At 38.8% G+C, this 27,923-nt stretch overlaps 2 protein-coding genes across 2 annotated transcripts in view; both read right to left on the bottom strand.

The window, feature by feature from the left end:
* The window catches only part of LOC137256573 (uncharacterized), a 29,420-nt gene extending 13,432 nt beyond the window's left edge, over positions 1-15,988 (bottom strand). The window contains exon 1 of the mRNA XM_067794440.1: positions 15,894-15,988. The gene's annotated coding sequence lies outside the window, so the exon portion shown is untranslated. The remainder of the gene's footprint in view (positions 1-15,893) is intronic.
* Positions 15,989-26,607: 10,619 nt separating this feature from the next.
* LOC137255400 (putative per-hexamer repeat protein 5) lies at positions 26,608-27,462 on the bottom strand. The gene has a single exon (XM_067792842.1). The coding sequence runs from the start codon at positions 27,460-27,462 to the stop codon at positions 26,608-26,610; it is 855 nt and encodes a 284-aa protein (XP_067648943.1).
* Positions 27,463-27,923: the final 461 nt, after the last annotated feature.

Raw genomic sequence — 27,923 nt, 5'->3', positions numbered from 1 at the left:
AAATATGATCCGATTAGAATGTCAACATGAAAGATGATAACAATTATAACGCAGGCTGACAAAAATCCAAACAATTTCTCTGGGTCAGCTCAACTTAATGCACTGATGTAATGCACCTAAAACATCGGCTAATGGATATCTCAGTGTATGAAGAGCTTAACTGTTGGATGTCGCATGGGATACACTGCGATCGTTCAAGTAGGTAAAGGAATTTCATACGTGGCCAACAACCTTAAGACCCACATTCTGACTGACAGTAAACTGAACAGCCACAAAGACTGTGCCCAAATTTGATCCTGTACTTATAAAAAGTATACCACCTATAGAGACAAAGTAGACAGACAAAAAGAGTTTATCAAATGTAGACAAAAACATGCAGAAAAAAAATACAGAAAAAAGAGTTTATCAAATGTAGACAAAAAACGTGCGACCCAATGTGCACACAGAGAATATACCCAGTATAGAATATCCAATATCGACTGAGGCCATACCCATACAGAGAATGTATATCCAGTATAGAAGAATATATCAAAGACAAATGAACAGCATATCCAATATGGACAAAGTATATTAAATATTGGTAGACAGAAAGTATAACTGGTATAAACAAGCAATGTGGATTTATAGAGAGGGACATATATCTCAGACAGAAACAGACAACAATCAACAAAGTATTTACAGCACAATTCACTCAATATTGACAAAGTATATCCAATATAGACAGACAATATACACAGGTATACCCACTATTGACAGACAAAGTAAATTTATATCCAACATAGACAGACAATATACACAGGTATACCCACTATTGACAGACAAAGTAAATTTATATCCAATATAGACAGACAATATACACAGGTATACCCACTATTGACAGACAAAGTAAATTTATATCCAATATAGACAGACAATATACACAGGTATACCCACTATTGACAGACAAAGTAAATTTATATCCAATATAGACAGACAATATACACAGGTATACCCACTATTGACAGACAAAGTAAATTTATATCCAACACACGAAGTATGTCCAACATAGACAAAGTACACCAACAATAGTCGAAGCATACTCAGTACTGACAAAATTCACACAATAAGACAGCACAAATAGACAGATAAGTGCTATTCCATATATTTTCCTTGAAAATGCAGTAAATATAAAATGTGATTTTTCATATTCTGGAAAATGTCCGTATCGCTAGATCATACCAGAAGACAGATTAAAGTTATATTAGTCCCCTCTTACGTGCTTATTAAATGACAAGTCTTCACGATAGATTTGTAATCGCTGCAATAGAACACGAAGTACGTTGCTAGCCTCTCTTTAACACTGAAACATAACCGCTGGCGGGAAACAGATAGCTAATTTGTATGATGTTACTATGACCACCCATGGGACATTAGATTGGCATCAGTTTGATCTTATCAAAACGGATTACGATACATATTTCATACTCAGAATATCACCATACACGTTCCGACGACAGATGATAAATGGCATTCTGTTAACACACACAACCATCAACATTCCTGTTATAGTTCCAAAATGGGCGCGATTAGCGCGGTGTAGGTAGCCTAGTGGTTAATCCGTTCGCTCGTCACACCAAAGACCCGGGTTCGATTCCCCACATGGGTAATAAACCCACTTCTGGTGTCCCCAGCCGTGGAGTATAGTAAATCGGGCGTAAAACTAAAACTAAATCGGGCGTAAAACTAAAATTAATCGGGCGTAAAACTGAAACTAAATTGGACGTAAAACTAAAACACACACCCCAGAATGGAACTAAGCGTAAATGTTTGGATATCACGCGTTTTCAATGCAGGGTATGATGCTTAGATCTTTCACTGCACAATGAAAGGCTCACGAATAAATAAATCCTCGTATTGACGGAAATAGAAAGTCATCGTGGATATGAGTGTGTGAGTGTTGTTTAGCGCCGTTAGTAATATTCTGCAATATCACGGCGGGGGACACTAGAAATGGCCTCAAACATTGCAACCATGTAGGAGATCGAATACGGGTCTTCGACGAGACGAGCGAACTCTTGAACCACTAGGCTACCACGCTGATCCTCGTGAACATGACCACTTATGAGTTGTGGTGAAGATGCCACTTATGAGTTGTGGTGAAGATGCCACTTATGAGTTGTGGTGAAGATGCAAATAATAACAGTGAGTGGAAAGGTCTGTAGGCTTGCTGACTTGAATGACACATGTCATCGGTTCCAAATTAGCTAGATCGATGCTCATACTGTCAATCACTGGACTGATTCGAGTATTCACAGACTGGAGACCTACACAGTACCACGTCAAACAACTAAAAAAGACGTTGAATTAAAGATTTTTATAGGGGCTGTTCCAGGTGAATCAAAATGTGGTGGGTAAGCTGTCGTTATATGCACTGCCAAGTATTCAGAGGGTGGCAGGCGATCTGCAACCAACAAGCGTTTTAAAGCTGGAGTCAAATGAAACAACAGGTGTCACATAAGCCTCACTTGTGCTACCAAAATGTTTGCTAACAATGTCACCCAAAGTTTTTTTCACATTTTGAAATATTGTTGAACTATTGTTTTACATCAACAAAGATGTCCCTTGAGTGTCTGTGTCTTTCTAAAAGTTAAGTTTTTTATACATTAATAATAATGATACACTGAAAGGGAGTTTCAGTCAATCTGTCAGATAAATCGACTAATTTTTTAGGCAATTTGTAGACTGACTGAGTGAATCAGGCAGTTAACAAATTGACTGAAAATTTCTGGCAATTTACAAATTGCTTCATTTTATACATTGGCTGTAACATTACATCTCAGCATACATACCTACAACAAAGGATAATTTTCTTAAAAAGTATTTGCGTTGCATGTTCTATGTAACTATGATTTTTCTGAAAGTTGAAAGTCTGAAAATTGATTTTTCTTACAAGTTACTGAAACAAGATCTCTTAATTCCCTTGAAGGCAGAGATAATAGACTTCTATACTGTAAAAGATGCTATTCTAGATATTTTGATTCGTCTACGACGTTTTGCTGGGAACACTGCTTGAATAAACACCCCAGAAAAAAATAAATAAATAAAAATAATAAACTAAAAAAAATTATTAAAAACAAAACAAACAAACAAAAGCAAAAACGAACATACAGCAACAAAAAACAACAACAACAAAAAAACAAATAATATAAAAATATAAAAAACACTGATCTAGAGTAAAGACTGAGAGACTGAGAGACGCTATCATGTGATGGCAGATGCGCCCTTCACCTTGATCCACGCGATACTGTCACGTGACATTCCGAGTATCCAACCAGAATGTATATTATTTGTCACTATAAGAATGCTGCGCACGAAGACCCTACTGACGTAAAAAATACGTACTCCGCTTTACTGTCTCAAAAGAAATTATTTCGAGACACAGTCGTACCCTTTGATGTTATTTCGCCTATGAAAATATGTAATTCCAATGAAGTGTGGAAAACATCGGAAATGTTGAAGTTATTAAAGTACAAAGTACCTTCTTACATCTCCTTAAAAAGCAGTTGATGACAATGGTATCTTCCGAAATAAACTAGTAGAGAACGTACTTGTCGATTCCAGCTTTCTCAAGCATCATTGTCGTTCGTTACATAGTAGACGATTCTGCATTGGATAGCCTGCTTGCGAAATTACATTCGACTGTTGATGTCGTTGATTACGTGAGATTTAATTGACTGATGTCTATTGTGCTTCTTCCAATTACCCGCAAGTGTCCGGCGCTACAATTACATTCGGATCCTGCTCCTATGACTGACAGGTAACTCAGCTATGTCCAACACTGAGTAACGAACGATCAACGTGGATACACAGAGTGTGAGTGAACTGTATTCCGGCTGCATATTACAGGGAACAGCTTCGATCTTTTGCGTTTTGTAAAGGCCAATTGTTTGTAAATGTTGACGATTTAAGTACTGTAGTTAAATTTACGTTTGATTTATCTATGTAAATGGCAGGATAAAACTACTTTTACAATGAAAGTAATCTCCACGAAATGCAAAGTCAGCTGCACTGACCGACTATATCATCAGCACCTCGATACTTCCCATTAAAAGTTTAGACTTTCTAGAGAAAATGCAGCCACTTCAAGCAACTACATTTTGCAAAATATTCCATACTGTTTAAAGGTACTGTTTACAACTGATGTATTGTAAAACAATTTCGCAACGTTGAAAAGATTATTGTCATGAGTTTAATAAATGATAAAATTCAGTGAAGACAGGCGAATTATTTACAAAAATTACACCCAAACGCAGCTCTTCACATGAAGTGGAGAAATTCATCTTCGATGTCACCACATATATACACAAAACATATAATGTGTTTTGATGGAAAGTATATATTTAAATGTATTTACCTTGTATTCAGAGTTTGTTTTAGTCACTGTATGGCTGAAAATACTGTGATTTACAGGGCGTTGGGTAAATGGGGATAAACTTGATTAAAGGGGCACTGATGCGGAGTAATTTCCGTGGACTGGTTGTTACTTTTGTTATTGTTTTTTTCCCGTGAGTACCCAGATGATATCCCAGAATTCGTGACTGGTTCGTGATCTCTGCTTCGCAGCCCACATGCGTAGTTGAGAGTTTAATTATAGACAGATCAACTTAGGTGAAGTCATTTTCACTTCATTACAAATGTATTATGAAAACAAATGAAACACTTTGCAGGTTAATCATCTGCCAGCGGTAGAAATGGTAAAAAACTGTTAGGATGGAAAAATAACGAAGCCAAGGTACGCGATCAAATGTGTGTTTTCTGTCATATAGATTCTGCTGAATGCTTCAACAAATAGATTAAAACAAAACGCCAATAATGAATTTTAAACAGACCAATGTTATAGCAACAATGTCAAGCTACTACCTTGTTCAGGAATATATCCATCAATATCCAGATAAAAGAACGATATTCCATTCATCTTCAGCTGGTAAATAATCCTGCTCTATGTCGTGTGTCTGCAGCTGGTAAATAATCCTGCTCTATGTCGTGTGTCTTACAACAGTCTAATTTGTTAAAAAGTGACACATCGTTTCAGGTCTTTCACACTGGTAAAAACCTGATAAAGTTCTCATTGGTCACCCAAAATAGCACACCTGGCAACTAATTGTATGATGTCCGCCATTCTAAGTAATTTAGTTTACCAATAGTTCGACAAATCCGCTGTAGAAAATAAAAGTAATTAATCAATCAGTGTGTTATCGGTTAATCCTTGATCTATGTTTGTTTTGACACTCAGCTGATAAACCCTTTCGTGCACACATTACATAACATGCATATGTAATACATTTCTCACGCTAGACCTTAAATAATAATGTTGAGTATTTAGACAATACAGGAGAAATGCCAAATGGGAACCTGTTAGGATACCAACCTGTAGGATACCAACGGAACTTCGTTCTTACATAAGAAATGCATACAGGCATTTGCTGTGTACTTGGGTAAGTAGGCGAAATCAGCTTTTTTGCGTAATAAAATTTTCAAATTTCTCTACCAATGGCAAAGTCGTTGTTTTGTCGTTTACGAATTCAAATAAATCAACTGTGTGTTTTTATCAACATATATAGATAATAAACAAGGGTAGCTACCATGGCTACCAAAATTTACTCACGATTTTTGCTTTGACAGCTGTGCCAACCCTCAAAACTATCTAAATATAGAGCTTTGCAATCTTTCGGACACAAACGGCCCGCTACGTGCCTGTAGACACCATATTTTCATAAGTCATGATTAAATATCGAGATAAAAAACACAGAAATAGGATCACATTGGATCAGTCACTGTACCTTTGGGACCACTGCTGGGATATTTTGCTACATTCAGAGAAGGAATACCATGGATATTTTTAGATAATGGCATATAATAGGCATCCGCCCTCCTGACTGTTTAGGGTAAAGAAATTCTGCTAATGTGGACAGGAGCCCAGTCCCCGTGAGGGATTGGGTGCTGACCAATTTGCAGCTTGATTTCGTAATCAGACCGTTGGCGAGAAACACTATTCGCTCCGCATCAATGCCCCTTTAATGTGATGCACTGATAGGACCTGTATCAATTTGTGTTTCCTCGCACATCAACATGTCACATTGTACGGATTTAAACCGAACTCACTTACTGACGTATAGTCACTTACGCGTGGGACAAACACATCATGTATCGACATCTCTACTGATCAACTCGTCAAGACATTCACATTTTTTATGATGATCGTAAACATTGTGATGCATACATACATGCACATCCATAATATGTACCTGTGATAACAAATATACAGAATTTACCAGGAAACTATATTGCACCATCTGAAGAGAGTTTGTTAAGCTAAACAGACCAGTATAATACGTTCTCATGATATATCCGGTTCATGAACAAACACCCGTGAAGATTCGGGTTAGAATAGATTGATAAAGAGCTGTCAAGAACGTATGCTGTCATCAGTCAGTGGTAACAGCAAACTGTACCAGATGCCGTCATCGTCATTCCATCATCCTCACAGCGTGTTGTGTAGATTGATCAGACATATGATAACCGGTCATGTATGAAATAAAAAATGTCAAATCAGCTCATAACATGCATTCGTTCTCCCTCTCTTCCACAAGACCGTGAAGATCAGCTTTAGAACTGATATTTAGTAACTAATGCTCGTCGTAATAGGCGACTAATGGGAAACAGAAACAGTCACCACCATCTCCCTCCACAGCTGTCGTTTCCTCAGGACCCGTGAAGGTCCCGGGGTAGAATAGGCCTTCAGCAACCCATGCTTGTCATAAAAGGCGACTGTGCTTGTCGTAAGAGGCGACTAACGGGATAGGGTGGTCAGGCTGGCTGACTTGGTTGGCACTTGCCATCGGTTCCCAATTGTGTAGATCGATGATCATGCAATTGATCACCCAATTACCTGATGCAGACTCGATTGTTTACAAACAACCGCCATATAGGTAGAATACTGCTGAGTGCGGCGTATAACTAAAGTCACTCACTCACTCACTCACTTCAAGATAAAAGGAAATATCATATGTTACCAATGGAGAATGTCCACGCTCTCAAAGATAATATCGCCTCCTAGAGGAATATTTGCATCCGCCCAAAATATCAAGGTAACCAATGTCTTTGAGTACTATCATTATGCAAATTATTATACAGATCCACTGTTGACGACACTCGCCCAAGGGTTTAATCAGTTTCAATTCAGAATTATTCCATATCAGTCTACCGTCTTAAATAACAGTACTCCAAACAGACATAATCAAATTCTCAATTGCCTGTCTGCCCATCACAATGTGTATTATTTCTTACATGGTAACACAGAAGTATCACAAAACTATATATCTGTTAGAGTTTATACAACAATGCTTGTAAGCTGCGAAAGCCTCGGGAAGATTTACAGCAGTTAACATTCAACTGTGATGCGATTGATAAACATCTAGTTGCTCAAAGTTCGGTTAACGTGTCTTGAAAAACATAATTTCTCATTCATTATCATGAAAAAATAATCTTTCTAATTGATTGAACCGAACTGATGTTTTTTGACGCTAGCAAAATTTGCAAAATAAAAAACCCCCAAACAAACACAAATCTGTTCTTTAAACCTTCCCATGTGTTTTCTGTAATCGTTGCTAATGAAATCCTCTGTTTGCAACACAGAACAAATATATTTCAAAATACACCAGAAGAACTACATTCATCTCAAGTCGACTCTGTCAAAAGAAAGGAAATTTCGTGCCTTCCAACACTTAAAATTTGAAATTATTTTCGTTGAATGTATAGATCTTCATTCACGCAAATAGGTTCCATAGATCGTGACATTTAAATTAAAGGGCTGATCATGACCTTTGTTCTATACTACAGACAGCATCCTTATTGAGTGAACGAAAACCAACAGGCGGTGGGCCGTATATCTTATGAAATTACGCGAGGAAAACGTTTTGGTATTTTATCTCAGACCGAAATGTGTTTTGTCAAAAATGTTCAGAAATGTCAGAAGAGTGTATTAACATCGTTACGGGCACCTGAGTTGGTCGCGGAAATGTCGGAAAAACCAAGACGAGCTGAATGTGAAATTTATACCGTGGAATCTTGGGAGGCAAATGCTCGTTGTACCTTTGTCATCGATTGCTGGAAAAAACAATCTCATCACCATAATTCTTTGGTTTAATCTAAAATGAATTTTAATGGAAAATGTTTGATACGTTTGTCTTTTAAAACAAATTGTAACTACTATTTAAGTTTTCGTGTTCCGAGTTATCATGTTTATATGAATATTCCTTGCATTGATTCCACTTAAATCTTCGTTATAAGATTGTTTTTATTCGTGGATATATTAGAAAACACGTTCTAACTATATTTTGCATTACTAGCCTTTTTAAATCACATGAGAAAAATGTCAGCTTGTTATGTGGATCAGTTTATAATAAATCTCAAGAACTTCTTATTTGGATGATTATGAAACAGCGTTCCTTTATCCCGAGGTTCCATTTGCTAGTTTACCCGACTCGTGTTTCTTATACAACAATCACCAATACCCATATACAATATATGTATAAAGCACTTACTTCGAGTGGAGTCCATGTATTCATATTTTTTTGTTGTTGAATGGGATGTGTGCACAAATACATACATTCGTTACGGAATGGGTTGCATGAATACGTCCGACATACGGTGGTTCTTGATAAAATGCATGCGTACGTTGTTCCTGAATGGGATACAGGAATACACATTGCACCCATATATATAACTTTATTCAGCGGGAAGGCTACAGGCCCATGTACAATGTACGATACAATATAAGTCGATTGATGTGCACAATAACAAAACAATCTTGTATTCATTTACAATAAAAGAGTGCTGCGTCGCATCAGAGCTTCCGTAATATATGTTGCATACATACATAAACAGTTGCTGTTTTCACATTGGAGAAGGCGAATTAGAGAGTTGGAATCTATACAGACAATATTTAACATATATCTTGTTCTTAAATCACTGTATTGTGGACAAATAAACATGAAATGAACCTCGAATGTTTATGCAAAATGAACAAAATCTTAATTCTCTTGGGATATTATTTCTTCTGCCTGTATTCTTTGTGATATTTAATTCACCTAATCTTAAGAGTGAAAACAAATCTTCGTAAATCTTCATTGTACCCATGTACTGAATCGAACCCGGGTCGTAGGCGTGACGAGTGAACGCTCTATTCTGTAACCCACTCATGGATCACTGAACATTAGTGATAACACAAATTGTTCTCGTGCTAAGTGACTTTTGTACCGTTGTAAAAACCGACCTTAACGCTGAGACTACCGTAAGTCTATATTAATGTACTGAATAGAAAAGTTTCTGGATGACACTAAATACTCTTGGAAGAGTGAGTGAGCTATATGGCGGCGGTCTGTAAATAATCGAGTCTGGACCAGACAGTCCAGTGATCAACATCATAAGCATCGATCTACGCAATTGGTAGATGACAACAGATGACACGTGTCAACCAAGTCAGCCAGCCTGACCACCCGATCCCTTTAGTCCTCTTACAATGAGCATAAGCAGTTCTAAAGCTGATCTTCACGGGTCTTGTGGATGAGGGGGAGAAGGAATGCATTTTATAAGCCCCTTTGACATTTTTTATTTCATACATGGCCGGTCATCTTATGTGTGGTCAGTCTACACAACAGGCTGTGAGTATGATGGAATGACATTTATAGCATCTAGTATAGTTTGCTGTCACCATTGACTGATGGCAGCATACATTGTTGACAGCTATTTATCACATAGTCCACGTATACACGCAGGTTATCCTGTCATTGTAAATATCAAAAACAATAACTCAGGGATGAGTACATGCGTATGTATGAATAATTGATTATTTGTATTTATATATATAAAAAAGCAAGACAAATAAAAAACCCTCTCGTCTAACCTTAACACATACGCAACAGTTGAATTCAGTTGTGGGACGCCGGAATACGAAACCATATGCATTATGCAACGCTTTGAAGAAATAAGTTTATTTCAATGATCTGACGCCAGCTAAATGCGATGATATCTTCTGATTATGTCTGTGAGTCCGTTCTCGCGTGTGTCTGAGCCCAACACGCAACACCCAGACGTGTTTTAACAGGATGCCCAACACGTGCATGGTCTTATGCATATGTGCATATGGTTGAGCATCAGCGTTGGTGAGTAATCACGAAGTACATGCATGGGCATCTGAGTCACTGAAACTATTTTCAGTGAGATTTTCAACATCGCTGGAACACCATTATATAACGGTTGTTCAAGTTGACGTGGATGGAAAACCCCGCTGACGCCACCTAGGTGACGCCCAGCAACACGGAATGATGTTAAGAGACTTTGACAAGAAAAAATAAGCACTTCTATGATAGATTTTTGGAGCGCTTACGACTCTCCAGCCCTGACTTTTGAAGGTCATGGGGAGCGTGAATATACCTGATCAGGGCTCACTTTCACAAAGCGTTACAACATAGGCTTAAGATAGTCTTAGCGCTAAGATCACTTTCTGCAAGTGGGCCCAGGACCTTAGAGAGTGAGTGAGTTTAGTGTTACGCCGCGTTAGCAATATGCGAGCAATATCACGGCAAGGGACACCAGAAATAGTCTTCCCACATTGTACCCACATGGGACATCAAACCGGGTCTATTTTGTGTGACGAGTTAACGCTTCAACAATGAGGTTAACCCACACCCCAAAACCTCGTTGTTGGGATATCTGATTGTTTCCTGAACACCTGGTGTCAGTACATTCCTGCTTTGTCTTATGACATGTGATTGACACCAAACAGATAATGGGCGATCGGATGATTAACGGATTAGCATTAATTCAACATTATTTCGCTTTAACTTGTGTTAGTATCCCAAAGATACGAGTCGTGGTTCTTCAATGATCAAACCCTGTAGAGGCCAGCGCTGACTAACCATGCATATAGACAAGGACAGGCACATCCTGAATTGTTCCAGGATTCTGCAAAGTGAATTGTGGCCATGTTCCTTCTGAGCACGATGGTAAAGAGTGAGTGAGTGAGTGAGTGAGTGATTAGGGATTGTATTTTGAAAGGTTGGTCAGGTCTTCTCGTCTAGACTCGTCGAAACCTCGAGAATGGGTACGGTGCTAACAGCATCAATTATCAGAACCAGCATGTATCCTTGATTCGAACCCAAGACAACAGATGCTGACAGGTACGTGGGATGTAACTCGGGACACGCATTGTTCCAATTTTGACACCAGTCGATAGACTGTTAAATCCTTCTCCAACATTGAAGAAGACTACACGAAATACTATCAACATATGGACGTGGCAACATATTCATTTTGTACCATGTGTATCCCAAGGGCTAGGTATATATAAATAATATTTAAGGTAATGAAATAATAGGTTTTACATTATTAAAACGCAGGCAGTAGGAACGTGACAGAAACGAATGTCAAACGTTTATTGAAACCTCACAAATAAGAAAGTTATAGGGGAAAATTTATGTATGTGAACTTATATATTCAGCTGATGAAGGAGTAAGAATAAACTCGAAACGCCGAGTTCCTCTTGCGACAGACGTTGACACCACAAGCCTCCCACGCCAACATGCCACTGAAAGTCTTACTGAAAACATTGGTGCACATTTTTCAGGTTTAGGAGAACGTTCTACACAGAATAAATATAAGTAATTGTGACAATTTCGTATATTACCAGTTAAGTGTTGTGTTCATCACAACCGTTCTTTTGGCAGAAAGACAACCGCCACAATTCACCATCATCTATATATCATGTTGAGGATGACGATTATGATGAAGATTATGATGAAGATTATGATGACAACCATGACATCTGATTACTGAAATATGATAATAGTTTCCATTTATACAAAGCATTGCAAAGCTTTGAAATAACATTTGCTTAAATATCTTACCCTTATTTATTGTTGATTGTTTCTGTGTTTGGCACAAGACCTGATCGCATGACTTGCATATGTGTGTAACGTGGGACAGCAAATACGTTCACCGACGTAACGCCCACATGTGATAGCGACTGGGACATGCCCATGGCTTCATACGGCTCGCTTGCAATTTTGCTGATGTTTTTCTTGTTATCGGGAAGGTGGGTGGGCTTAGTGGTTACAGCGTTCGCTTGCTACGCCGAAGGCTGGGTTTGATTCCACACATGGATACTATGTATCTTTCTTCAAACATTTGTGAACTAACAAAAGGTGTTTACGCATGTAAAATTATACACTATGAAATAACACTAAAACTAGTATGTCTGACATCGCTACCATACTGCTATGAGCGTTTTAAATCAATGCTCACTCAGTGTATTACATACTAAGCGTAGGAAGTGACGATCGACTGCAGTCACCCATTAATATTTTATTTCGAGTTCATTGCTTCTTTGTGCGGAACTCAATCATTTCCATGAGTTATTGCCATATCTATTAGATTAATATGAAACACTCATTAAGACGCATCGTACGGGGAAAGAATTATTGACAAAATCAATGGTTTCAAGCTATCAATTAAAAGAAGTAAGAGCTAGTCTGATTTTATCAGAAGTCGTGATGAACAGATTAATGTAGATATGCACGTCTCCTATATCAAGTAACATTAATTATTACTTGTGCCGAGTCTTGTGATTAAACGCTCTCCTATAGTTTGTGATCATTGCCTTGGGAAGAAATACGAACACTTCCACCCCTAGGTGTTTGTTTCAGTACTAATTATTTTTCCATATACGAACCATTCTAAACTACTCTTTAACGTGTACTTGATTAGGATTTGGCGAATGTAATGTTTGGAAATGGATATCCCACGTCGTTAAAAATGGGCGAGGTTTTGGTTGACACGGACGTAAATTTATCTGTATTGGACATTTCAACACAAATTGAGATTTCACAGCAACAAGATGCATAGATGCAAGAAATCACCATTCTCTATATTTGAATTTCACTTAATATACGGTAATTTTGTTTATAGCGGTATAGTCAAAGCGCTTTGATTTCCCTTGATCATTGGATATTAATCTCAGCGGCACATCGTATTCTTTCAATCTCAAATCTCTGGGGATCATAGACGTTGTGCTGCCACAATGAGCACCTAGCTACTGTGACGTGCGAGGTACCCTTCACAGCCGAGTGGACTGCGACACATAGTCACAGTACTTTGTCCATGTTTACTCCATCTTGCATGTGTTTGCACACATTCATGCGGCCACCATCTGGTCTTTTAACAACGGTAAATTCGTTAAATCGAGAAGGGTTGTGTACTGTATACTAGAGGCTGTGACAACACTGAAAGAGTCTGCGCACAAAATTGACTCCAAGGCTTTTACACCCGGTCACAGATGGGTTCAATCCCGGCACTCTAAAATCACCGGATCACTAGCCTGGCATCTTAGACAGTTCGCGCGCCACGCTCCATATATCTACACCTTACCGGCAGAAAAGGAGTCTAAAAGCTGAGTGTGTTAATTGAGGGGAACGTTTGCTGAAACTGCGGGTCAGAGCTCTCATTCTCCCACTGAAGATACATCCATTCCCCTCTTGAACCGGATACCAATAACACACAAGAATCGGAAGTTTGAGACAAAAAATCCCTGTCTGAAAGATTAACCACAATCTCTGACAAGATCAACGATTTTTTTAAACAGGGTAATTCAAAATATATATGGATATAACAATCTAAGGATTTGCTGGAATTTTAGCCATTTCAGAAATAAACATGTCAATTTTAGTCGAAACATTCTATCATTAAACTTTGTAGAAAACTGCATCAACGATACGTATATCCCACATGTCAAGAGTCACGAAAAACGAAAACAGGTAACCATAGATACAGTTAAAAATTTTCGGGTCATTTCTTTAAAAAATTAGGCAAAGCCAACCAAAGTTTACTAAGGAAATAACATGTGAATAACTGGATGCAATGGACGATACCCGAGAAATAGAATTTTGTTTTCAATAAATTCAATTTGGCAGATTATAGATCGTTAAAAAGGACCACCCCAAAGTTTTCGAGATAAAATTCCTGTTGTAAGAGCAACAAACACCGAACAGAAAAGGCTGCAATATAATGACGGTCAGAGATTGTCCCCAAAGAAAAAACATATTAGACCCCCAGAGAGAACTGTTCACTCTGAAACATTTACTTGCACGTGGAAACATTGATGTGTTGTAGAATTTTCATGGTACGTGCAGAGCATCTCATGGAATGATAGTAGCTTGTAGAAATGTAATGTGCAATACGAATTGTGTGAGTTGTGACTACTGGTTGATGTATTGTGGTAATGATCATCTAATTAATTTGTTACAAAGTTAACATTGTCATGATAACATTTCGATGCTACCAGTCCTTAGGGGGTGTTGTTTATGTTGTGTCAATAATAAACTCATGGCCAGTGATTCCCCCACTTGAACCAGAACACTGAAACAGCCAAGTGAGACTAAAACAAACAACTGTCTGGATTATTTCACCATTCTATGGGTTAAGAAACCCCTCATATTGAACAGTTGTGCTGCAGTTTAGCCGTGGATAATTACATTTCACCTGTGAGTTACATCAATCAAAATTTCAAATATTCTTTCTATATGGCACCACCTCTTAAGTTGTTTGATGCATTTAACAGTGACACACACAAGGAAGCTGTTTTTAAAGATGTCAACTTCTTCATTATGAGGAACACAATTATGTGTCCTTCACAATAAAGAAGTTGACATGCACAGAAGACCGCTCTTGTTTGATCAAGGCTTGAACACTGATGACCTCAGTGCAGCTTTTAAGAACTTGTCCACATGTCAAGGACCTGCTTTTGTTTTGTACTTTAACTAACTTAACACCATGATGAATGCCTCATGGTTTTCAGTGATTCAGCATCTCAACTGAAGAAACAAATACATTTACGACACAACAGAAGGATATTCTAGTCGTATGAAGGTGGTGTGACAATTGTCTACTCTGAAGCAGACAGATACACGTTCTAAACAATCCGACGAAGGATATCAAGAAAGTCGTCAATCGTGATCACCTGATTAATCTAGTTGATCGATCCAAGATCGAAAATTGTCTTAATAACAGACATGTACAACTAAACGGGTGGCATTGTAAGTCAGAGGCGTAGGTACCATCATAAAAAATCCCAGGTGTCAATACTATCTGAATCTAAGGATTCCCAAACCACAGAGAAACACGAAAAACATGGCTTGTCACGCGCCTGTAAGTGATGCGCTCTGTGAATGTCTGACTGACCACACCAGTTACTACGAAAGTTAAAATAACAAGGCGTATGGGTGACAGCTTATTGTGTTAATGAGGTCACAGAATGCCCTGTCATATACTGATTGAAATATTGTCTGCATTTTAATTCATGTGTTGATACAGATAATTGCCTTAATCCATAACGCCATGTCTGTATCAACGATTTAGTCGGGACCAACGATGCGGTCAGAGTCAACCTTTTGATACATTTATGAAAATACTGCGTTTATGTATCTCGTGCAGCTTTAAAGAGATTACTTGTTGCTAATAATGACGTAGAACCCAATTAAAGACTGATTACTGAAACCTTAATCCTCTTTGGAGGTTCATCTAAATACATTTATCATTGCAAGCAAAACGAACAATGACATAATCATATATCCTTTTGAAGACACCTTCAGAAATTATGACATACCACTGAATAATTCAGGGTGGAGATATTTCACTCATGTGTGATATAAATTTCTCATATTCCTTTGTACATAAATGCGCATGTTATTTCCAACAAAACCCAAGTCACTTCTCCCTACTATTCTTAATACTAATAAATAAGAAAAAATGCCAAAGTCAGGAACCATGCACGTACATTCACAGAGTAGGTATGTACTTACCTCCTTCCCCTTTCAAAGCTACCGTCTCCCCCAAAGGCTCAAACGAAATGAACGCTAGCCAGTGATGCCCGAGATAATAAAGCCTAGATTTGTTCCCCGCGTTTGGTGTCGCGTGTCTCCGCCCTACCGGCTTATAAATGCCAATCGGAATTATCGTAATACTTTCTGGAAAACTTATTACAATCCCCATGTATGGAGACATCTGAAATCCTCCTCACACGGCAATCTGTATTAGATTTCCAAGTACTTAATCCCAAATTTCACCATCTCATATCTCAGATCTGTTATGAAGAATACCACGCGGGGTAATATCGCGGTCTCGACGTGGAGACGGAGTGAAGACAGAGTTGCATGAGCTCGTGAGTGATGTTGATGGTAACAAGTCGTACTTATATTCCGTTTCCTCGTTTTACATCAATGTAGCAATTGTTGTGACTATTATTAAATTTAAACTCACTGACAAACCACAAATAACCGATGTTAGTCCCAAGTATAGTCCGTTTGGTTCAAAGGCGACCGGTGAATTGGAATCTAAACCGAAACTTAATGAACAAACAAGACTAAATGAAACGCTGATCGTAGTCAAATCATCAGACCTACTCCTTGTCGAATTTATGTCCCCCCAAAATAAAAAGGTTGTTTGACAAACTATCATTAAAATATTTACACAGTACACTATCTGTTACGAGGGTGAAGTGTAAAGAGAGGAACATCCAAGTGCTCTTGGGCCAAACGGACTATGGCATCTGGAAACCCGTGGTACTGAAATCCTATGTTCAATTTTCAAGACTATTTCTAAATCATACAGTGAACAAACAATATTAAGTAAATCATTTGAAACCTAGTCATTATTTTGTTTAAATTAAATTGCATTCAGACGTCATAATTTGCCTTCTGAACTTTCAAAATATTGGCGGTTGTATTTGGCATGAATTCCCAAATACCAATCCTTCAATCGGATATCAGAAAGCCATAATTTTAATTGAGGCGGTCTGAGGTATTCATTACAGCGAATCTCACGTTAAGCAATCTCTCCCCAGTCATATTATTCTTGGGGTTGTCGGGCAGTCAGGGGGTAAAAGTGTTACCCCTGGGGCTTATTTGAAGGCCTCTGTCAAAAACAAATACACCACCAAATAAATACAGAACCATATGACACATTGTTACCAGTCGTATTCAAGGATAATGCAATAAAATCAAAGTATTTACGAAACATAAAATCAATCAGATCTAGCTATGTAATCATGAATAGATTTTAATAATTTGTGTAGATCATTGCTCGCAAGGACGCACATCCCTACAGTATTGTGCCTCTGTCGATACTAAAACTTTTTAAATAGAAATATGATTTTTGTCTTAATTCCATGTTTTTATTGCATACGACGAAATAATGCACAGCATTTTCGACTGGATGATCATACGAGTACGAGGGTCTGTAGATGATGTGTCTATCAAACCTGTTTATTCTAAACTAACTGTTGCTTGTAATTCCCACTATGTCGATGTTATAGTAACAACTTTCAGCATTTATGTAATCGGATGTATTAGGAGGGTGTTTGGACATTTCCCGTGTAGTCATAGTGTTTTATTGCAATGTACATTCAGATACACTCGCGAGGTTTACATCTATATGATAGTAGTCCGTAATTAATTCAGTCTGGATTAGACAATCCAGTGATTAACCAGTAAAGATCCGAGATAGAATTGATCTTCATAAACCCAATGCTTGTCGTAAGAGGTGAGTAACGGGATCAGGTGGTCAAACTCGTTGACTTGATGGACACATGTGATCGTATTGTAACCGCGAGGATCGATGCTTATGCTTTTGATCAGTGGATTGTCTGACCCAGAATCGATTACTTACACACTTACACACACCATTTGTGTCCACCGTTGAAAAATGTTCAGCTGTGGCTGCCTTAAGTAATCCGTTCCTTACCTGTTGCAAAATAGGAAAAAAAATGTTTTGGTCTCTTGATTGCGTTTTCTTTTACTTCAAATATCAAATACTTACAACAACTTACTTACCGATGAACTGTACGTAGACATGCACGTTTAGATTCTCAACTGATATTTACCGAATGAACGGGCATTGTTTCTAGATACATGAAAATAGCGAACGGTTTACACTGAATGCGTGTTCTCTAGTTACATGACACATTATTGCTTTAAGATGCATATTAAAATGTTTTTCAGAGCACAAAAACCCTTTATATGGTGCTACTCTAAACTGTTAAGTATCTGGCCTTTTTAACAACTATTTATTCTGCGTATACACAACAAGGTCAGACATTAAAGATGTGATGATCATGAGCAAGACCATATCTATAGTTAACAGGTTTTAGAAACCGTACTAATAAATGATATATCACCTTCGGGATCTATCGACCCTTCATCAAATGGTATTGATTACAATTTTGCTTATTTACTTTTGTTATTATGATTTAGATCATGTTGCTTTCATTTCTTAAAAGCATAAATAACATAACGACCTAAAGAGATCATATTTGTCTTTGTAATATTGTAGGTGGAAATTATTTTTTTAAAATCAAACCAGCTGGTATGAACATGTTAAATGTCTGGGACCTACACCATTTTCTTTGGCAATAAAAGGTGACTATGCCTGTCGTAGGAGGCGACTAACGGGATTGGGTGGTCAGACTCGCTGACTTGGTTGACTTATGTCATCGGTTCCCAATTGCGCAGATCGATGCTCATGTTGTTAATCACTAGATTGTGTGGTCCAGGCTCGATTCTTTACAGCCCGGTGCCATAAAGTTGGTCTATTGCTGAGTGCAACTTAAAACATCACTCACTCACTCACTCACTCACTTAATAATTTTTCTTTGGTCCTGTGTTGATACACAGCGTTGTCATGAAACAACTTTACAGTGTAATGTTTAACTTAATTCGCTTTCACATTTACCCTCCTCAGCTGACACATCCATGTCGATACAACATGTGAAGTAAGGTAAAATTCCAATCATCCGGCACTAAACGTTTATATTTTTTTTAATAAAAAAGCGAAAATGTTTATTGATAAAAACTTAACACAAAAAGAAAACTTCACGCAACAACAGCCAGTCTGGGTTATAGCAACGAACATCAGTGTGTCACGAGTTCCCCTCGAAATTCTGTAAACCCCGTTCATCCCAACACCCACAATGGCCATTGCACCATGCACCTGTGTTTGTGATGAACGATGTGCCAATCGGTGACTGAACTGCCAAATGCTACAAAATATAAAAAAGTAAGTAAATCGTGATGATGCACTTTTAATACGATTGTTGCGAACAGAGACCGTACGCTGTGGACAAACCAGCCCCAAGTGGCTAACTGGCGGACTCGATAGACTGCATCTTTCATCACTGACAGAAAGCGACATGAATTAAACTTGATAAGGCTCTTCTTTGTCTAAAACAGCACAAAGAAGTAACTTCTTTGGATAAAGACTTCTTTATCTTTTGTGACGTTTCAGGCTACTTCTTGCCCTGCACCAGGTAAGTGTTCTGGGTTGAGTGAGTGAGTGTAAATTTACGCCGCTCTTAGCAATGTTCCAGCAACATCACGGCGTCGGACACCACAAATTGGCTTCATACTTTGAACCCATGTGGGGAATCGAACCCGGATCTTCGGCATGACAAGCAAACGCTTTAACCAACAGGCTAACCCACCTCCCCCACACACCATATCGTGTGGATAATTTGTGTTCGTTTAATGTACTTCAATGCTGACGGCAAAACAAACATAATGGCTATTAGAATATAAAATTATGAAGCCATCATGATCAGTCGTCACGTCTCTCGTCTTACCACAGTGTTGAGAAACAAGATACATTATGACCTTTTATCCAACGGCTTTGAAATAAAAGACTCATCTTATAAGCGGTAAAATGTGTTGGAACATAACTTGAAATTGAAACTGACGGGTATTTGGAATTTAGTATACTGAATATTTTAAAATAATGTTCCGATTATTTAGTCCTATTTTGCCGCTATTATACGAAGGCAGTGCCGCAGGGGTAGCCTAACGGTTACAGCGTTCGCTGGTCACGCTGAGGACCCTGGTTCGATTTCCCACATGGGTACAATGTGTGTAGCCCATTCCTGGTGTCCCCCGTAGAGATATGTCTGGGATATTGCTAAATCTCACAATATAAACCCAATTTTCAAAAGAACATTACAAAGCTAAGTAACAGTACCTGAAACTCCACATCGTCATAATTGCTAAAACAACAACATTTGGTGAAGAAACCGTTACTTTACATAGTGCACGAAATAATTCGTGGAATAACGGTATCACTAATAATAATTTCCTGGCATTATCTTCCACTTTATTTAAGAAATGTCAGGGTGGTTGGTTGGTTGGTTTATAGTTTTAGGACGACATGCGTCAGTTAGAGGCCTATTTGCGCCTTATTTATTGATTGACTTAATATAAATCTCAAGTTATTGCATCGCCAAAAGGAATCGTTTTAAACTACAGCACTATTAACATTCATTTGGACAGGCGTATACATGATTCGTGTTATGGATTAAACCATGAGTAATCACTTCTGTTTCTGAAACATGAAATACTCATTCATTAAAAAAAACAGTTGGTTAAGATGACAGAGCGTTAGAATTTTTAAAATCACAGAACTAAATCTGTTTATGCTATTTCAGAGCCTGCCTAGACTGCATAATATTTTCCAGATGACGAGACAAAATCTGAAACTGCCCGTTGCACGGAACTAGACACTCGTCATAAACACTCGGCAGCTGCCAGTGTGCGAAACAGTTTCCAGATTTTGTTAGCTTATCGGGTTAGTTATGCCTGAAAGTTAGTAGCCCACAAAATAATTCACTAGCTCGAATGTAGATACTTAGCAAAAGATCTTAAGAAATAAGTGAGAATAAAATATTATCAGCATGCCACAGGTTCCATCTGCCAATAAGAATAATAGTTTTATCAGACATGTGTATTATAATTTAACAAAACGGAGAGCGTGATGTATTTACAAAATGATCGCATGAAAACGCACTTGTCTGTAGGGCTAGTGACGGAGGAGATTTACTGTCCCGACTGGATTTTACTAGCCACGGACTAGAGGGCAATTGGCTTTTAAGCACAGTGATAGTTTTAGGTACGAGTATTTCTAACGGTTTTCTGTGTATCCCGTAGCTTGATCTTTTAACATACATGTCCTAATATGTCTCATAAAAGCATTAATTTTACTTCTCGTTTCATTCCTGTACTTGTTCTTTTTCTTCAGCTCATTAGAGTACGGAAGTTTCCTTTCAAGTAGAGCGGTGAATTCCAAATTTAGTCAGTACCATGGCTAATGCGATCTTCCATACTATTGTGAACCGTTAGGTCTTGCATAGACACGGCGCGTCAACGCCAAGCATGGACTCCACACACAAAGCGTCACTCCACCGCAGTGCCCTTTCACACTGGAAATGGATTCGCAATGCACCGTACATCTCGTCAAATATCATGAATATTTCATCTCTTCGAAATGGCTGCTTCAGCATATGGTTTCAGCTGCAGGCGAGGGATAATCCTTCGGGACATCATGATCTCTTTCACATTCAAAATGCGGGAACTACCATTTCAAAAATAAAAATTAATGCACTAACATAACCAAAAATGTTCAGTGCACCTGAAGGACCGAGACACATCTCCATGTATTATTGGTTGCTTTGGTAAATCTGTGAAGTCCAATTGGCTATTTGGTGAATGAAGAACAATATCCGATTATCGATATACAGTGAAAGCTGTCTAAACCGTCACTCAAGGGGACTGAAGAAGAAATACTCCGGTTTAGACAATGTGCCGGATTGTAGGGTAGGTGATAAATGTACAAGCCACGGACGGGACTGAAATTTTATACCGATGTTGACAACTTGCCGGATCGGGCAGATACCGGTTTTGAAGATTTCATTGTACCTAAAGTCTATGGTAAATTCTTAGCCAAAATTATCTGGCTTTGACTTGACTTGAAGTGTAATATCAGGGCCATGTGCATAAGCAGATCAGGAAGAAGATAAGCATGAGCGATGTGCATGGATAAGGATACTTTTGCCTAATATCTTACCCACAATTTACATATGTGACATCAAGATGGAAGTCCAGCTTCCACATAGTGTGCTTTCCGTAAACAGTTGTGTTTGTTTCTTTCACAAATATACCCAACAATATACCATTATTTCTACTCCCGTTGAGCTTTGGAACCCCAAGAGAGGTAAGACATGTTTCCCAACTCCTCGGTTCCAAATTTGACACATTTGTGAGTGAGTTTGGATTTACGCCACGTTTTGCAAATACTCCGGCCGAGGACAGCAAATAATGGCTTCAGTCATTGTACTCATGCAGTGAATCAAACCCGAGTCTTTGACGTGACGAGCGATCGCTGTAACGCCAGACGTCTGTGACAAGGAACCATCCCTTACTGCTAGAATATCTTCAGCTGAGCTAAATGTTTTTCTTGTTTGCTTTCATCTTAGTTTTTGAATATTTTTTCGTTTTAATTATTCCAATTCCAACTGGCTAACCGTCCCTCTGTTTTCAGCAGCTCCACTAACTGGTGTCGCATTTCCACTAAGATAATACAGTAGACAAGCATTGTCTTTCTTTGAGATTCAAATCTCGTCTCAAATGTTCTTTGACACGGATCACTGCCTACAAAGCCCTCCTACGGTCTATAATAAATAATTCAACTCAATTGAATTCAGTTAAGTGCATGGCGGACATTACATTATTCATACAATTCCACATATTGCTATATACACTTAACGTGTATATATGTAAGGTGAGTGGTGTCGACGTGGACTGATACAGTCAGACTTGATGCAGTCTCACTATCGTCAACTCTTATTGTCATTACTATAGTGACTCATGAACACATGCTTCTAAAATAGCCGGCCCCTTACAATAAACTCTGTTTCTTGCTGAAATGTTATGATTATCCTTTGCAAAATTGCTTCAACGCCTATACTGAATAGACCCAGACTTGTCGTAATGAAATATATAATTCATCTTCAATAACGACATAGGCTTTCCTTTGAAAATACGTATTTCATTAATCTTGAAATACAAGTAAGTCCGTGTGGTTGGGAATCTACCAAGACATTTAAACTATCAAATGTTCATTTCTTTTCTCTAATCTGTAATATTTAGGACACATATTTAACGCGATAGGTTCTACAATAGCTAAAGACAGCGGAGTTGTCGCCAAATGGCATTAATTTGACTACATCTGATGAACCTGTTGCCAATGCAATATCTACCCGACAAATGAGAAATTTCAGCTTGTCATCTTAGTACACTGACTGTTTAGTTCTCCATTACATAGTCCGACCAAGAGTCAAGGGAAACATGAAATGAAGAATATGCGCGCTTCAGTAAATCGAAACTCTACTGAACAGCAAAAGAAACTTATTTTTTTAATAAAAAAAGAAATCTCATTAAAGTAAGCGTTCACATTTGTGTCTTCTGAGATGCGTTTCTTTTGCTGTTCAGAGTACCATGTTGTTTATAAAATGATTAATTTATCAAGATTTTCTAAAACATAGTTTCGTGGGTTTTTTTAATGGTGGGCAGAACCCCACACGGTAATATTAATCTGATGATCACCGAAACAGAGGTGGTCAAAGATTTTGACCTTAAACCATAGAGATAGCCGTGAAGATCTAGGTTAGAACTGATCTTGTGGTGAGAGGCAACTAACAGGATCGGGTGGTCAGACTCGCTGATAAGGATGACATAAATCATCCGATCCCAGTGGGGTAGGTGCACATAAATAACAAGATGGTTGACGTGCCATTCGACATTAAGCTCGGGATCGACAATACCCCCAAGATCTCTGACAGATTCTGACGAGGGAATGATTCACTGTCCAAAAGTGAGAGAGTAGATCAATGCTTATGCTGTTAATCACTGGATTGTCTGGTCCAAAGCAGTATTTTCAGACAGATGTCATATAGCAGGAATAATGCTGAGTGAAGTGTTAAGCAACAAAGAAACACGGAAACCCACACGCTGGTTTTGTTTATTGGACTTGCATTGAATTTCATATTACATTTATTAATCAGTATGAATACCTTCTGAAAGAAATATCCTGTAGTGATGATTGTGAAATGGACCCCGCTGCTGAATGAAATATAAATACGGTGAAAAAAGACAGATATATATTTGCACTAGAAGATGTGAGTTAATCAGCTATTTACTTGGCCTGACATTTGAAAGTTGTTCAGGGCTAACTTGCCCTTGTTGAAGAACATATTCGCGACCTTGAGGTAAATACGTTTCTATATTTTCTCATTATATGTCATACGTGTTGTGTTAAGGTACGTGCACTACACGTACTTTAATCATTTCCACAACGGTTTGTGGCCCATCCGGGATGATTGCACAGTTATAACCACTGAAGAAAATAAACTTAGGAAAGCAAAATGGATAGAATTATAGGGTTTGATTAAATTCAAATATTTTGCGAAATAGACTACAGTAATAGTCACACATATGCAGTGTTATTTGTGAATGAAACCTTATGGATGGCAACTATTTCGACGTTTCGAAGTATATGCATGCTCCTTCATCAGATGAATAACACGACGCTTCGAAGTATATGCTTGCTCCTTCATCAGATGAATAACACGACGCTTCGAAGTATATGCTTGCTCCTTCATCAGATGAATTACAAGACTTTTCGAAGTATATGCTTGCTCCTTCATCAGATGAATTACAAGACTTTTCGAAGTATATGCTTGCTCCTTCATCTGATGAATTACAAGACTTTTCGAAGTATATGCTTGCTCCTTCATCAGACATCCACAAATCTTGCTTTTTATGCATTCTACTTGTAAACGCCTATCAAGTTTTAATAAGTATGTGACGTTCATGTAATATATGAGGAAAAGAGCATTCCAAACTCCACATATCACTTTTTTACAACTGTGGGGATATTATTTAAAAAGGTTTAATTAATCCTACAGAATAATTAATTAGGAAATGGTTTAAATACACAAACATGCTTCCGCTGGTAACGAATTTCACTGCTAAACGTTTATAATATGAATAAAGTGTTTAAATAAGTGTCTGTAATCCTGCTTCTAATGCCATATTCATTCTCCGTACACAATGATATTTAACTGTAGTGATGTTTAAGTCTATACGTGTTAAGTCGAATCCTCACTCGCTCGATTACAGATCGTAATACGCAACAGTGTGGTGCAGTGACTGTCAATATTGTATCACATATTGTATTGTATCACATATTGACACATAGGAACACGGAACAGTGTGGTGCAATCACTGTCAATATTGTATCACATACTGACACACAGTAACACGGAACAGTGTGGTGCAATTACTGTCAATATTGTATCACATATTGACACATAGTAACACACAGTAACACGCAACAGTGAGGTGCAGTGACTGTCAATATTGTATCACATATTGACACACAGTAACACGCAACAGTGTGGTGAATGACTGTCAATATTGTATCACATATTGACACATAGTAACACGCAACAGTGTGGTGCAGTGACTGTCAATGTTGTATCACATATTGACACATATTGACACATAGTAACACGCAACAGTGTGGTGCAGTGTCAGTAGTGTATCACTCCATAATCCAGTGTTCTTTTTTGTGTAATATGTGAAATGTCCTTACTAGACAATCAGTAGCCTTTATAATCCTCGAATAATATTCCACTGGGCGTTAGTCACAATGGCAATGCCAGCAAGCATTGTCATTAGGACGACATAATGACTTGATTGTCACCAAAGTTAACTGGACTCCTCTGCGCTAGAAGAAGATATTGGTGTCGAATGTGAAGCAAATACAGGGAGCGGTTCTTGAAATAACCCCCTGACAAAATATGACGTTAGAGTCCCCTTGTGGCCTTGAAACGAAGGTCAAGGACCTTAATCATACTGGGTACCAGATATGAAAAAAATTAGTGAACGGTTCTTAAGATATTCCAATTTTTAAGTATGTACGCCCTAACTCTTTGTCCCAGGCTCCGAGCTAAACGCGCTGCGGGGGATAATTTTAGGATGAGACCACTGGTGTTGCGGTGATGCGAGGTGTTTATGAAAAGGATCAACCCTACTCTACTGACAGCACAAGCCAATCCTTTAACTTACATTAACATCTAAGAGGTTTGCCTTTATTCCGAAGTCGGACAGCGGTGCTCCTGACATGAGAAGGCGGATACCTTACAAAGTGACATTCAGTCCTGAGAACAGAGGTATCTTTTATCGAAAATACTTTTCAGAAAAGAAACCCGACGCTGAGTTTCAGAGTTTGATTACAAAACACAAACAACAACACAATCATGGCATAGTTGGAAGGGGATAGGACTAGATTTATCTCTGGGAACAAGATGAAACGTGTACACCTAGTGAATGACACAGGGGTGGACAAAATGTCACTTTAAGTTATGACCATCAGGTGTTCCAATGACAGCGGCGGTGCATGGAAACAATCAGACGTTGTCAAAACACGTTTCTAATGCTCTGACACATGCTGTCGTGCCGTATGGCGTTGGGGACCTGTCTTGGAGGATGGCTTCTTCAAGCGCACACACTCAGTCTGCTAAATCTGGCGAACGGCCAGGCCAAGTTGGTGTGTGGACATTGCAGCGCTGTAGGAACTCATACATACAAATGTGCAACATGTGGCATGGATCAAAACATTCTGTCTCACAGATATTCCTCAGCCGATTTCAAACTGTCTGGTCGCTGTATATGTGTCTGTGTCTATGTCTGTGTCTGTGTCTGTGGTTGTGGTTGTGGTTGTGGTTGTGGTTGTGGTTGTGGTTGTGGTTGTGGTTGTGGTTGTGGCTGCGGCTGTGACCGTGTCTGTTTCTGTTTCTGTGTCTCTGGCTGTGGCCGTGGTTGTGCTGGTGTCTGTGTCTGTGTCTGTGTCTGTGTCTGTGTCCGTGTCTGTATCTATGGCTGTAGGTGTGGCTGTGGCTGTGGCCGTGGCCGTGGCCGTGGCCGTGTCTGTGTCTGTGTCTGTGTCTGTGTCTCTGGCTGTCGCCGTAGCCGAGGCTGTGGCCATGTCTGTGTCTGTGGTTGTGGTTGTGTCTGTGTCTGTGTCTGTGTCTGTGTCTGTGTCCGTGTCTGTATCTATGGCTGTAGGTGTGGTTGTGGCTGTGGCCGTGGCCGTGGCCGTGGCCGTGTCTGTGTCTGTGTCTCTGGCTGTCGCCGTAGCCGAGGCTGTGGCCATGTCTGTGTCTGTGGTTGTGGTTGTGTCTGTGTCTGTGTCTGTGTCTGTGGCGGTTTCTTTGTCTGTGTCTGTGTCTGTGTCTGTGGCGGTTTCTGTGTCTGTGTCTGTGTCTGTGGCGGTGGCGGTGGCGGTGGCGGTGGCCGTGGCCGTGGCTGTGCTGTATTTCGATTTCGAGGAGGGGACACTCGAATGTATAGATCTTAAAAGAAGATGGTTACTCTGGGACGCCAATACCACTTGGAACCCATGCAGCAGAGATGGTCTGTCAAAATGCTTTGTGACAGTTTGTTGACTTGCACCTGCTTGCAGTTTCCCAGTTGCATTATTGTGTGGCTCCATACGAAAGATCCCTAAAGACTGTACTTTCTACCTTCTTGTGCATCGTACAGATTCAGAGTTTACTGAATCGTTATTTGAAAGACCATAACCACTTGTTATGCTGGAGTGTAGTCCTGCGCGTGTTGAAGAGGAATTTCATTTCCATCTGTTATGTCCTTGGTATAAGATATGTAAAGGGCATACTGCAAGACCATATTATTATAACAATTCATCCCATGATAAGTCTGTCTCATTAGTAATCAATGGCATATTCAGTTCGTATGGAAAAGATATCATTGTTTTTCAGTAGGAACGTATCACGGTAAGTAGTCTTGCATTGTCTTGCAATATACCATGCGCAGTATATGGTGACTTTGTGTGTTAGCGCTTTGAGCCATGAGGCCTTAAATGCAAAATGAACTTGTCACTTGTCACTACTGTGTTGACCCAACGGCAGTCGTGGTATTGTGTCACCTAGACTG

Source organism: Haliotis asinina, chromosome 11 (genome assembly GCF_037392515.1).
Source record: "Haliotis asinina isolate JCU_RB_2024 chromosome 11, JCU_Hal_asi_v2, whole genome shotgun sequence".
In the NCBI taxonomy this organism is placed as follows: Eukaryota; Metazoa; Mollusca; class Gastropoda; order Lepetellida; family Haliotidae; genus Haliotis; species Haliotis asinina.
The sequence above is the reverse complement of the archived record's forward strand: the minus strand, read 5'-3'. Positions and strand labels throughout refer to the sequence as shown.

Excerpts from the sequence above, each read along its gene's own strand:
- LOC137255400 (XM_067792842.1), bottom strand. The coding sequence starts at position 27,462 with ATGGAGCCACACAATAATGCAACTGGGAAACTGCAAGCAGGTGCAAGT.